General features: G+C 34.6%; 1 protein-coding gene across 2 annotated transcripts in view; it reads left to right on the forward strand.

Moving 5' to 3' along the window:
* The window catches only part of DPH6 (diphthamine biosynthesis 6), a 181,409-nt gene that overhangs the window by 17,050 nt on the left and 151,363 nt on the right, over positions 1 to 12,996 (forward strand). Inside the window, exon 4 of one of the 2 annotated variants that reach the window (XM_011932671.1) lies at positions 7,995 to 10,004. The exons of the other annotated variant lie outside the window; for it this stretch is intronic. Within the exon in view, the coding sequence (XP_011788061.1) occupies positions 7,995 to 8,180 (186 nt within the window). The 3' untranslated portion in view covers positions 8,181 to 10,004. Of the gene's footprint in view, positions 1 to 7,994; positions 10,005 to 12,996 lie in introns of those variants that run through there. 2 annotated transcript variants of the gene reach the window in all.

Below are 12,996 nucleotides of genomic sequence, written 5' to 3' on the forward strand. Positions count from 1 at the left end.
CACGGAGAAATTAATACAAGGTACAGTTGCCATTAGAGCATGCAATTAAAGGGTTATGGAAGTTCAGAGGGTGAAAAAATCCCGTTTGGGGGATCAGAAGGGCCTTACGGGCAAGTTACATTTGATACCTGATACGGTTTGGCTCTGTGTCCCCACCCATATCTCATGTCAAGTTATGATTCCTCGTGTTGGAGTAGGGGCCTGGTGAGAGGCGACTGAATCATGGGGGTGGGCTTCCCCCTTGCTGTTCTCATGATAGAGTTCTCCTGAGATCTGGTTGTTTGAAAGTGTTTAGCACCTCACTCTTCACTCTCTCCTGCTGGCCATGTGAAGATGTGCTTGCTTTTCTTTCAACTTCTGGATGATTCTAAGTTTCCTGAGGCCTCCCTAGAAGCAGAAGCCTGTACAGCCTGCAAAACTGAGCTGATTAAACCTCTTTTCTTTAAAAACTATCCGGCCTCAGGTAGTTCTTTATAGCAGTGCAAGAGCAGACTAGTAGAATATCCTTGAAGATTATTTGGATTTTGACAGATGACAGGCATTGGAGGATGGCTAAGAGAATGTTAAAAATTAAGGGAAGTTCTTATCCAAAGTCATGTAAGCAGGAAATTATGAAATGTATTAGGGAAATAGAGTGTTCAATTTGATTTAGGGTTTAAAGTTTGAGGAGTAGTGGAAAGTAAGCCTGTAATGGTTGATTAATACCAAAAAAAGAAAGTGTCTTAAATTTTAGGTCAAGGATTGTTCAGATGGTGGAAAGCCCCTAAGGTGGTATTTTCTAAACTCAATTTAATGAGTGACAACTATTTTTATAAAAAATGCAAGAGCCTAGAATATAATAGAAAATATCAACGTGCATTGTACCTAGGTTAATTATCGTTTTGTGTAACGTAATAGATATGTACAGGCACATATGTCTATGCTATGCCGTTACATTGTGTATTTTTTACTGCTCAACAAATTCTTATGGTCATGAGGGTGAACCACTAATATAATACAAGAAATGGATTAGCGATAGGCAACTCTGTAGATGAGTTCAAATTAAAAACGAAGATATTAGGTATCTGAAAGATTTTGAGAACCTGAACTTGGGGAATGCCAAGGGGAAAGGTGAAAAGGGGACATTCTACAGAGATTGATTGGATTTGATGATGGTATTTAAATAAATAGTGACAAAGAGTCTATATAAGGTACCTTGTAAACTGACAATTCCACAGCTAATTTATATAGTTTTTACTGAGCAATATTGGTAATCAAAATGAATTATGATAGCTATATATTACAGATATTATGATCCTAAATTTTATAGCATCCTGTCATTGTCATCTCTTTAATCTGGTAAAGGATGGTATAGAAGATGCTTCATATCAATATGGGTTCGTTTAATCAGAATCAATTCTTAATAAATTTTGGTCTTGGTTGTTCTTTTATCATTTAAAATTTTCTTTATAGAGTTATGTGAAATGCATATCAAATGAAATAGTTTATCCTTATTCCTTAAAAGCACCTAGTGTGGATTCACAGAAATAAGCAAAACTATGATATTAATATCTTTTCAAATAATTTATATAGATGAAATTCAAATTATTGCATTATTGTTTGATAAGCAATTACACATATGCTGGTAAATCAAGCAAAATATAAAGTCATAATGGATTCTGTAGCCTTTTGGGAATCATAACAGATTGAACCTGACTTTTAAATTAATTGACCCCTTAAAGTTTACTTCTGGTCTTTCTCTAGTCTCTCATCCCCTATATTTATCCTTTAAACTCCTGTGAGTTGAATATTTCTAAAGTGTAGATTTAATCACATTTCTCTTTCCATCAGACATTTGTTGCTTAGCATCGTTCTGCTAGGTGCACTGCAATATGACTTCAGTTTATTTTTTGTCTTTTCTCAGATTATCCTAAATGTAAGCTATGTGCCATCTAAACTAGGCTATTGTCAGAACTCATTCTTCTCCATATGGTCCATCCCTTTCCTGAATAGTGCTGTGTTTTAGTCAGAAATAACTTCTCCTTTCCGACTCCTTCCTTTACATGGCATCTCTTTCCTGATGTCCTCCTTGATTCACCCCACTGAATATAGTATCTTCCTTCCTTAAACCCTCATGTCACAGTTTAACTCTCTTGTAGTACTTAGTCTATTTTAATACACAAAGCTATGATTTTAAAAAAATCTATCTTGTGGGTTTTGTTTTGTGTAAAGATTATAAGTAACTTGAGGAATATGGATTATATTTCATTCTTTTTATTTCCTATGAAACGCCATACAGCTCCTAGACTATAACAGGCATTGTGTTAAACTCTACTCGTCTGGAATACAGTTGTTCCATCTATAAAATGTGGATATTTCTTTCTTCTTTTCTTATTTATCTGTTTTGAAAATAAACAAGAATATATTTGAGAGCCTGTCATCCTCATTTTAGCCTCAGGTCTTCTTCATTCTCTAGCTTCCAGAATAATCTAGTAAAGTCATTTTTTTTTTCATTGCATACAACATTCCATTAGTATATTAATATTAAGTGGTAGCTACAAGTGGACATTGAGATGAGTGTAATTCTTCTTGACTTTATTAGTAAGTTAATGCAGAGAAGAAAACGAATGGTAAATGTTCAATTGTGAAAGAGGTTTTAATGGGGGTAAATTTGTGTTATGGATTGGATTGAATTGATCCTTCTGCATTTGTTGCCTGTAATTTTGGGCCATTCTTAGCCTGTTTTAGACTTCTTCAGTCAGATAATTCAGCCTTCCAAGAGACATGTAGAATTAACGTTTTCTAGTTTCCTATGTTAGTTAACTGAGGCATGGGCCATTTCAAAAGGAGATAAAGAGGGTTAACCTAAAGATATCAGTGGTTCTAATAGGTGATTTTTTTCCATTAAAATTTATTTTGGCATGTTCTTTTAGAATTTTAACTCCATGTTTGTCTTTAAAATCTAAGCAATGTATTTTGTATGAACTCATTTGTAGAAAGCCTTAAGCAAAGACTTAAGTGTGAAAGTTAGATGAACCAAGTTTGGAAAATTCAGACTTTTTGGAGTATATGAATTAAAAGATTTTAAAAATGGGGCCGGGCACAGTGACTCACCTCTGTAATCCTAGCACTTTGGGAGGCCCAGGTGGGCGGATCACGAGGTCAGGAGATGGAGACCATCCTGGCTAACACAATGAAACCCTGTCTCTACTAAAAATACACCGGGTGTGGTGGCGGGCGCCTGTAGTCCCAGCTACTCAGGAGGCTGAGAGGCAGGAGAATGATGTGAACCCGGGAGGCGGAGCTTGCAGTGAGCCGAGATGGCGCCACTGCACTCCAGCCTGGGCGACAGAGCGAGACTCCATCTCAAAACAACAACAACAACAACAACAAAACGATTCTTGCTTCAGAGGCAGTAGAATGGGGCTGTCATTTGTGCTCCTGTATGTAAAAGCAGTTAACTCTCAACACCAGCAGAATTATGCCATACTTATTTGTATACAGTGCTGAGCCATGTGGTCACTTTGTGTCCTCATACATAGTGGGTGCTCAATGAGCAGTTGTTAAACTTACCAAAATTAAGCCTATCTAACTTTGACAACATTCTACTAATATTGATCCCCATAGATATCTATCAAAAGACATTGACAATCAGAAGAGGCAGAAACTATCAGACATTTATTTCTTGTGCAGAATTTGCTGATTCTTCTGTGCTCCGTACTTTAAGATTGGTTCTGGAGCCATTGAAATGCCCCGTGGTCTATTTTAAGACCAGTTCTCTGTGGATTCTTTCCTAGGTAATAATTTTGCAGGGAGGTGGGGAAGAGGGGGAGAACAATCATCATTTAATAAATAACCCATGATCTTCCCTTTGAGCCTTTCATGATTTATCTCTTTAAACATTTTTATTGGCCTGATAGCCATTTTTTGTGACTTTAACCCCTATCCAAGTTCTTCTGATTTTCAGTGGTCATATATCCTGGGCTTAATCACAGAAAGCTAATAAGGATCAGACTAGTAGATTTCATCTAGGATAATGCACTACTTTAAGATAGGATTTACTAATCTGGAAGGGAGAGGTATTCTTGAACTCTGAAATTTTATGCAAATTTTTGGTAGGTGTAAATTTTTCTGGGAGAGGACAAATTTTTTTTCTTTTTTTTTCTTTTTTTTTGAGATAGGGTCTTATTCTGTCACCCAGGCTGGGGTGCAGTGCTGTGACCATGGCTCACTGCACACTCGAACTCCCAGGCTCAGTTCATCTTCCTGCCTCAGCGTCCTGCATAGCTGGGACTACAGGTGCATGCAACCATGGCCGGCTAATTTTTGAATTTTTTTGTAGAGGTGAAGTTTCACCATGTTGCCCAGGGTGCCCAAATTTTTGTCATAATCTTACAAAATTATGTTACAGTGGTCTGTTCTTTTCAAAAGTTTAACAGCTACTATTTTAACCATCACTTTCAGAAAGCCTTGTAGTCTGGGAGTATTCATGAATACTCAATAATTAGTTGTCCCCTGAGTTTGTAACCCATGCTATGCTATGTGCTATGAGATCAGATGGGTCTTCTGGGGCTTCCAAAGAGTGAAGAGTCACATGAGGTACATCCTGAGAGCAGATGAGTATGCTGTGCACTTCTCAAGAAAGACATTAAGATCTAAAAGAAAAGGGAGTATAAAGCATCTTAAATTTCAGGTAAGAAGTGTTGGGGGCCAGGGAAGGGACAATAGTCTTGGGGACATGGCCTGTTCTAAACAGCCTTTATATTTTATGTTGAAGGAGAGAAGAATAGGGATGTAATCAAGGCATTGCTCTTGATTTCCTCAAGTGTAGCTTTTGTTTTTAACAATTTCTATTGCATTATTTACTTCTGTGGGTAGTTATTATGCCTCATTTTGTATAATTATTTACATTTGTAATATATCCTCCCTGTTAGTTTATAACCTCATGAGGGCAAGGACTGAATGTTTTCAAATTTGGATCCTCTTCAGTGCTCATCATGGTGTCCTGTCCATAAGAAATACTCACATTTTTTTGTTGAGTATTTGCTCCAGGGATGATGTGAAGAATTTTTATATCACATAGTCAACTTTATGGCAATCCAAGGGTGAAATTTCTCTCAGGACTTAGTATTTGTAATAGTTTAGCCCTACCATAACTATTTGACAGTTTTTATTGCATGAACACTATAAATCATGCAACTTAAAGTTTCCTCTTTATATTGATTGCTGGAAAACCTAGAACCATGTGATTTTCTTTCAATTATCTATGTCTTATTGTAATTATAATTGCAATTTATGTAGCACTATCTTCTAGGTGCTGCTATAAGCTCTATATACATATATTCTAATTTTATCCTTACATCAACCCTTTGCAGATAAGTAAACTGAGATACAGAGAGGTTAAGTAACTCATCCAAAGTTACACAGCTAAAAAGTGGTAGAACATGTACTTTTAATCACTATGTTCTGCTGCCTCCCAGAATTGCATTTGTGTTAATTCATGCAGATATTACTATATTACAGTACGTATATAGTACATACATAAACCAATAAGGTATGTGTAAGTTGACAGTGAGGCGGAGGGGAAGGCATGTGGTTTAATAAGGGGTTAGGATTATTAAGTCAGGGATCAAAGTGATCTACCTGTGTCTGATCTTGTTTCAGAGCTCTCAGAATAATTTTAAATAATTACTACTCAAAGTGTGGTCTAGGGATTAGCCTGGTGCTAGTCCATGAAGTGTTTTGTTCAAGCTAAGATATAGAGAGAAATTGAAAATAAGCATTTAGAAACTTTTAGAGTAATATGAAAGAGTAATTTTAGGCCGGGCGCGGTGGCTCAAGCCTGTAATCCCAGCACTTTGGGAGGCCGAGACGGGCGGATCACGAGGTCAGGAGATCGAGACCATCCTGGCTAACACTGTGAAACCCCGTCTCTACTAAAAAATACAAAAAACTAGCCGGGCGAGGTGGCGGGCGCCTGTGTCCCAGCTACTTGGGAGGCTGAGGCAGGAGAATGGCGTAAACCCGGGAGGCGGAGCCCGGCCACTGCACTCCAGGCCGGGCGACAGAGCAAGACTCCGTCTCAAAAAAAAAAAAAAGAGTAATTTTATTTCTTTTGAATCTAATAATAAAAATTTGACGTTGTGTTTTGTACCTTTTAACAATTTTATTCTTTTAATTCATTTTGTTGTATTTTACAAGTTTCTATCTTTGAAGGGTTGGAAATGTAAAAAAAAAAGTGGTTTATAACACAATTTGAGAAGCATTGTTCTAGGTAACAGCTTTGCAAGTTTTTAAACTGATTTGTTTGCAAAAGAAAAAAAAAGCATGATCTGTGGTTTGAAATTGCATTTTAATCTAAACCTGTTTCTGAAAATGTATTAGGAATTAGTAATTTGGATATTGGCCACTTCCATGGTTCTGTGAGAAGAGGCCCTAAATTAAATTGGTTTGGATGGGTGGAGGGGGACATTTTTCATTTTTGTCTTACACTTAGTGCTTTTCTCAAAAGTGGCACATTTTAATTAAATTCTTGATTCAAGATAATAGCATGAGGAACTTGTCTATCATCCATAGTTACAGTCTCCTTTCTTGACTTATCATAATAGCTAGTAAAACAATTCCAATTTCAATATGCTCATAATTGTTCATTGGAATAACAGAACAGTAAAAAGAACAACAAAACATTGCTGATGATGCCAACTTAGTATCATAAGTTTTTCCATTTATGGAAAGCAAGCATAGCTTCAGAGAGACATTTGCAATCCCAGTTCAAGTTTTAATTTTTCTTTTTCTTTTTGGATAAGTTGGGAAGTCTTGTTCTATAATATAATGTTATAAAATAGGTTCATATAAAGTTACCAACCTTAATAGGATCTTTTAATGTCCATACAATTAATATCTCTTCTTTAAAATAATCTCTTATTGGTGGGATTAATATTCAGTGGGGGAATTCCTCACTAATTTTTGGATATTATTATAAAAAGCATGTCTCCAAATAAAGATATGGGCTAAGGGTATGAACAGGCATTTCACAGAGAAATACATTCAAATGACCAAAAAGAAAAAGAATGTTTAACTTGACTAACTCGAAAACGCGAATATCACTTTGACAGAAATAAGAAATAATAATGGTTTTGAAGAAACAGATACCCTTATGTACTGCTAGCAGCCCTGTAAATTGGTTCAATGTTTCTGGATGGTAATTTGACAAAACTCATCAGACACAAAAAAATACACTCCTGTAATAAGCATTTCCGCTTTGGGGAATTTATAACTAAGGAAATAATTTAAGATATACTTGAAGATTTAGAAATCTTTGGCAATGTAAATTATGACGTGTCAATACAGTGGGATGCTGTATGGCATTAAAAATGAACTTGCAGAAATATGTCTGTATATATTCTTAAGAGAAGGAAACAGATTAGGGAATACTCTGCATGCTATAATAACATTTTTCTGCAATGCATTTGTGTAAGTACATGCATAGAAAAATATCTGTAGGATATATTTTAGGTCTGTGGGCAGAATTAAGAGTGTAATTTTTGCTCATTTAGCTCGTTGGTGTTTTTCTCTAATGAGGATATATTGCTTTTGAAGTTTCCGTGTTGAATATTTGGTATCTACTTAAAAATGCACTGAATGATATTGGGGGAAAAGAAATGTTTCCTATTGATTATCAAATCAACAGGATGTCAGCCATTCCCCAGGTCCTTTTTGAAGGTTCATGAGGAGCGTGTTTTTCTTTCAGAGTTGGTTCTTGAAAGCTTGTATGTGAGAGATTATTTTATTTTATTTTATTGCTGTGACACATATCTATCGTTTTCTAAACAAGAAAGCCAGTGTCACAGTTAGGTACATAGAGTTATTTTCATTCACTTGCAGTCCTGTTGTATTAATACTGAATAAGCAGAGACAGTCTGACTGGTGGTGAAAGATGGTAATCCAGCCCCAGGGCTTTTTCTGGTCAATCCTAAACCTCTGATTGCCACGTTTTCCTAATTTCCCATTTCCAGGGCATCACTAGAGTGACCTTGCTTGCTGAATATGATGCTGTGAATCTCCAAGATTTTCACATGCATTTGGAAGTGGGCAGCCAGGCGATTGTTTACAGGACTCCAAATGAACTGTGCACTCACAGCAAGTTTGATAAACACACATTTCCTCCTTTTATCAGTGAGATTGCAAAATATGAAGTATGAGTTTCCAGTTTTACTCATTCCCCTCAACCCTTTTCCTGTTTAAAAACTTAGACGTACTAATTGGATGCTGATCCGTCCCTGTTTTTCATTCTGCTTGCTGGTAGTTGACGGCTTAGTTCAGTACTTACCTAGGCAAGATTTGGCAAACTTTCAAAAATAAACTTTCCGTGTATTCAACTTAAAGGAGATTCATCCCAAGGAATGTAATGTGAACACTAATTAACAGTAATGACTGCTAATCACTTTGCTTTTTATACTCCTTTAGGAGCACTGCTATTATCCAATGTAGTCAAGTAAAATGCTTGTATATGAATCAACAATGTTGCATCCTTTTAGCAGCTATTGCTCACAATCAAGCTTTGCATAAATTAAAGTTGACTAAAATTGATTTTAATATGCTGCTCTCTTTCAATAGTAAACTAAAATATCTAGTTAAATATCCTGCATATTAAAAATACATTACCTAATATTTTTTTTTTGCAGCCATCCTGTGGTAGATGAAAAGCAATATTACAAATACATTTTCTCACAGTTCGTGACACTTTCTCTTAGATTTCTTCAAAAGTGGACACAACTCTTCATAGTCCCATCAGCACTTTGATTCTGTTGTAAGCATTAATTTTGTTAGATCAATGAAAAGTAATCAGCCTATGTTTAATTTTTCTGAATTTGTTCATTTACTTCCTATAGGATCTTACAGATTCTTTAAATGATACAGTCTATTTATATAAAGTTGGTTCATAGGATTGTACATTCAACATTCATTAAAAAGGGTTGTTGATTATGTTTAGTGAATTACAGGACCATTATAAAAGCTTTCTGTTTATTTACATGCATTCAACATACCTAGAACTAGAACTGCCTTGCCTTAGGAGACTAAGCAAAACTCATAAATTAATAATTTAAGGGAGCAATACTCAAGTAGCATTTCAGTTAAGAAGTAAAGCCTCAGAGTCAGTACCAGCCAGTTTAACAATGCTTTACTTTTTGACTTTTATTGGCTGAAAATAACTCGTTAAGCTGGAGCTTTTGTAATAAAATGAAATCTACATACCATCTAAAGCCCCTTCCCCTCCTTTTGATTTATGAGTAGGTTGACATATTACTGGAGAATTTTTAACACTTTCACAGTTCTGCACTTTGATTTCAGAGAAGGTGCTAATCTCTCTGGAATTTTGAGAGTGACAAAATGAGTTGCATACTGTTTTTCCAGGGAATTTGGGTTTCTTTATTAGAGGCCGTAGTTTTATTATGGTACCTGTATTAATGCGGATTTATCTAATATGTGATATGGTGGTGTGATTAGATATGCATTAATGGAGGATCTTTTTTTTTCATTGTACATATTCTGCTTGGTTTGATCATGATATTATAATTCTCACAGCTAATGTCCATGTTTCTACAGAGGTTCAGCAATTCAAGACATTATTTTCAAATTACCAAAATGAGATAATTTAACTCCCTTTTACTTTTGCATTATTTTTAGTGGAAAAAAATTAAGTGGTAGTATAATAAGAAGCTTTATGCTGTGTATACTACTCTTATTGTATATATTTATTAAAAGAACCTTTGACACTACTTAATTGGATTTAATTTCAAAAAATTGTAACAGGAATGATGTGAGATAATAGAAAATATATGGAACTTAATTAAGTGCTGTCCATATGTAAAGGTAAGATTCGTGACTATTATTTGATGTAACTTATGTATTTTACATTCTGATACTATTGTATAATAGCACAAAATGCATGTCTATGAGGAAAAACTTGGTTTTTCTATTTTGCTTTGAGTTTTTATGTGTAATAAAATTATGCTTAGAATAGGCAAGGATTTCAGTTTTGATTCTTCTTTGCTTTTTTTTTTTTTTTTGTACCATGTTTACTTTCATGTGAGAGTGATTGATCTGTAGCTGTCATTTTATCCAAGAAGGGACAAATGGAATTGGCCTTTTAGACAAAAGTATGCAAACAGGCTGCATTCTTTCTGTTGATAGAATTATGGAAGGATTGCATGAGGTGCCACATTCAGTTTCCTATTGATTGTAAAGAGGATTCTGCAATGGGGTGCTGTTTCCAGTGGATAAGGAGGTGCTATGATTAGTTACCTTTCTCATGAAAGCACTACAAAGGGAAATGCAAAATGTGTGTGCAGTGCAGTCTTCTCTATTTGACAGTTGTTTTTGTTAAGTTTTTTCCCCCATTGAAGTCCGGCCTATTTTAGAAAAACATACATTTTAGTTTTTTCCCCTTTATATCAGGCTTAGTAGATTTCCATGCATTTGACCCTTTAGAGAAATTGCACATTATAGACAGTTTTCTTTTTCTCAGCCTCTATTGTAAAGCTTCAAAGCTGATGCAACAGTGCCCTCTATAGTCTTTTAGTGAACATTAGACAGATGTAGATGATTTCAAATGTTCAGGTAAGAAGGAGGACATTTAAATTTAATTTTTGTTCAAACAAGAGACCCCTTTTTCCTAAGTAGACATTCTTGTTTTTCACTAGTGGCTTTACTTTAAACAAAGAGAACAAAAGACCATTCTGACTTTTCATTTAGAATTATTGGCTGCTTCTTCATTTTATCCCTTGGTAAATCTCAGGTTTTATCAGATGTTCATCAGAGTAATTTGAGAAAGATGGAATCTTACAGGCTGTACTGTCTGTTCATGAAATATCTTTTTGAAGTTGAACTCTGATAGGAGTATTTCTTTAAAATAATTTAGTTCCTTTGTACTTGTTTTTTCTATTTAATTAGAATCTGAGTGGGCTGCCTAAAATTTGACTTCTATTTATTCCTAAATTGTGTAAACCAGGCGTTATACATGACATTATTTAAATTCAAACCAAGGGAGTTACACAATGACTAAAGTGTTTGTCATTCATTAGCATTGATTTAAATTTTAGATTTCCTTTTCTCTCTTTTTTGGTTACCTTTTTGATTGTATACATTGATAGCTAAGTTTTTCATTGTAAAATACAACTAGATGTGAAGTTATGGATAATAAAAGCAGGCATCATGTTTAGATAAGATTAGAAGAGAAAAATTTTATGGATTAAGTTTATTTTGCTTCTGAAAGTGTTTTAATAAAAAGATCATGGGCCCAACTCCTAGTTTCTTCGTGGATTCGCTATGTAGTGTTGAACACGTCTTAACCCCTGTGGCTGCTTTCTCTTCTATAAAATGGGAGTTAAAAACACCTTATCCTTTGATGTTTCTGTGAGGTGTTAGAGATAATATATTTAAATTAGCCAGGTTAGTAGAGATGCTCAAATGGTAACTTTATTTCCAAAACCACAGTAGGAAAATAAATGGCTTGGTTTTATATGAGGAAGTTTTAATATAGAATCTAGAACACATTTAATGCACTTTGGATTTTGAAAGTCCTATCTGGCAATTTCTGGATTTATGTGAATCTGAAAGTTGGGATAGCATTTCTTGGTAATGTGGACTAACATAATGAGTTGTGCATTCAGTTTCAACTCCCTACATACCTCATTCCCAAACTTTTAAAATAAACTGTATTTGGAATCTTTATTTTAGTAGAAATTTACCCACAAACCAATATTTAGCAACATGTGAAAACTGATGATAAAACTCAAAAAAAAACAAAACAAAACAGAAATTTAAAATTTTTCCCCTTTAGTGTATCTGAAACTACTTAGGACACTTAGGATACTTTTTCAATTATCTGGGTTCTTAGTAATAATAGTCTAAAGCCCTTATTTGTGTTTTCTAGCTATACAGCTTTTGTTTTCTCCAGCAGTTACGAAGAAGACCGGTGTGTAAAATAGATGAAAATGGAGCTTTTCTGGTTGAAATGGAGATGGGGACCTAGAGTCCCTCTCTTTCAAAGCAACAGAGTTTAAAAGCCACTTGGTCCTGTACAGTTTATGTATATGTGTGTACACACACTCTTTTTGTTTTGTGTAAGGGCTTTGTCTTACTTTGGTTTGAATTCATAGTGCCTAATTCTGTACCTGGCACATAAAAGATGTTCAATTAATGTGTGAATACAGAATTTTTTGAATACCAGGCCTTCCCTTGTTGATTTCAGACACCTCATGCATAAAAATGCAGCTTTATGAAGCCATCTAATAGTAAAGTAATTGTTTCTCTGTGAACCAATTAAAACAAACATACTTCTGGCATAATTCATCAATTTAATTTTTTTAAAGTAAAACATTGTTATAATTGCAAATAATTATGGGAAATGAATGAGAAATATTTGGAACGTGTCTTCAGTATGATTAAAAGCTGTTATATTCCACAATGGTTGGTTTAGATTTAGACACTTCAAATGACCTGATGATAAAAATAATCTTACACAAAGAACTTTGGAATTGAATGTTCTCAATATTCAGTAAATTATTGTTTTTCTTGTAAAGTTCTTATTTATGTTTTGTCTTGCTTTTGAGTAATCTTGAATGTCATATTATAATAAACCACCTATAGTTTTTTGTATATCACTTGGGTTAAAACTAAGAATTGTAAAATTATCTTTTTATCACTATAAAGAAGGAACCAATGTTTTAAGCTTGAAAAGGAACAAATTCTTAGTAACCAAATATGGTAGTTCCTCTGAAAATAATGACCAGTTACTGTAAGGAATATATTTAAAATTACATTCTGGCTTAGAAGACTGGCAAGATGCTGTCCACCAAAGAAAAAAATTGAATAAGGTATTTTTTCTTTGCAATGAGAGTACCAAATTAAGAATCCACTTAATTAAAATAGTGATAAATGTAGATTACATTACTGAAGACAGTGAAATACAGCTGCTCTATCTACTGAGAGCCTGCATAATTTACCAAGACTGTA

Source organism: Colobus angolensis, unplaced genomic scaffold, assembly GCF_000951035.1.
Source record: "Colobus angolensis palliatus isolate OR3802 unplaced genomic scaffold, Cang.pa_1.0 Scaffold97, whole genome shotgun sequence".
Classification (NCBI taxonomy): Eukaryota; Metazoa; Chordata; class Mammalia; order Primates; family Cercopithecidae; genus Colobus; species Colobus angolensis.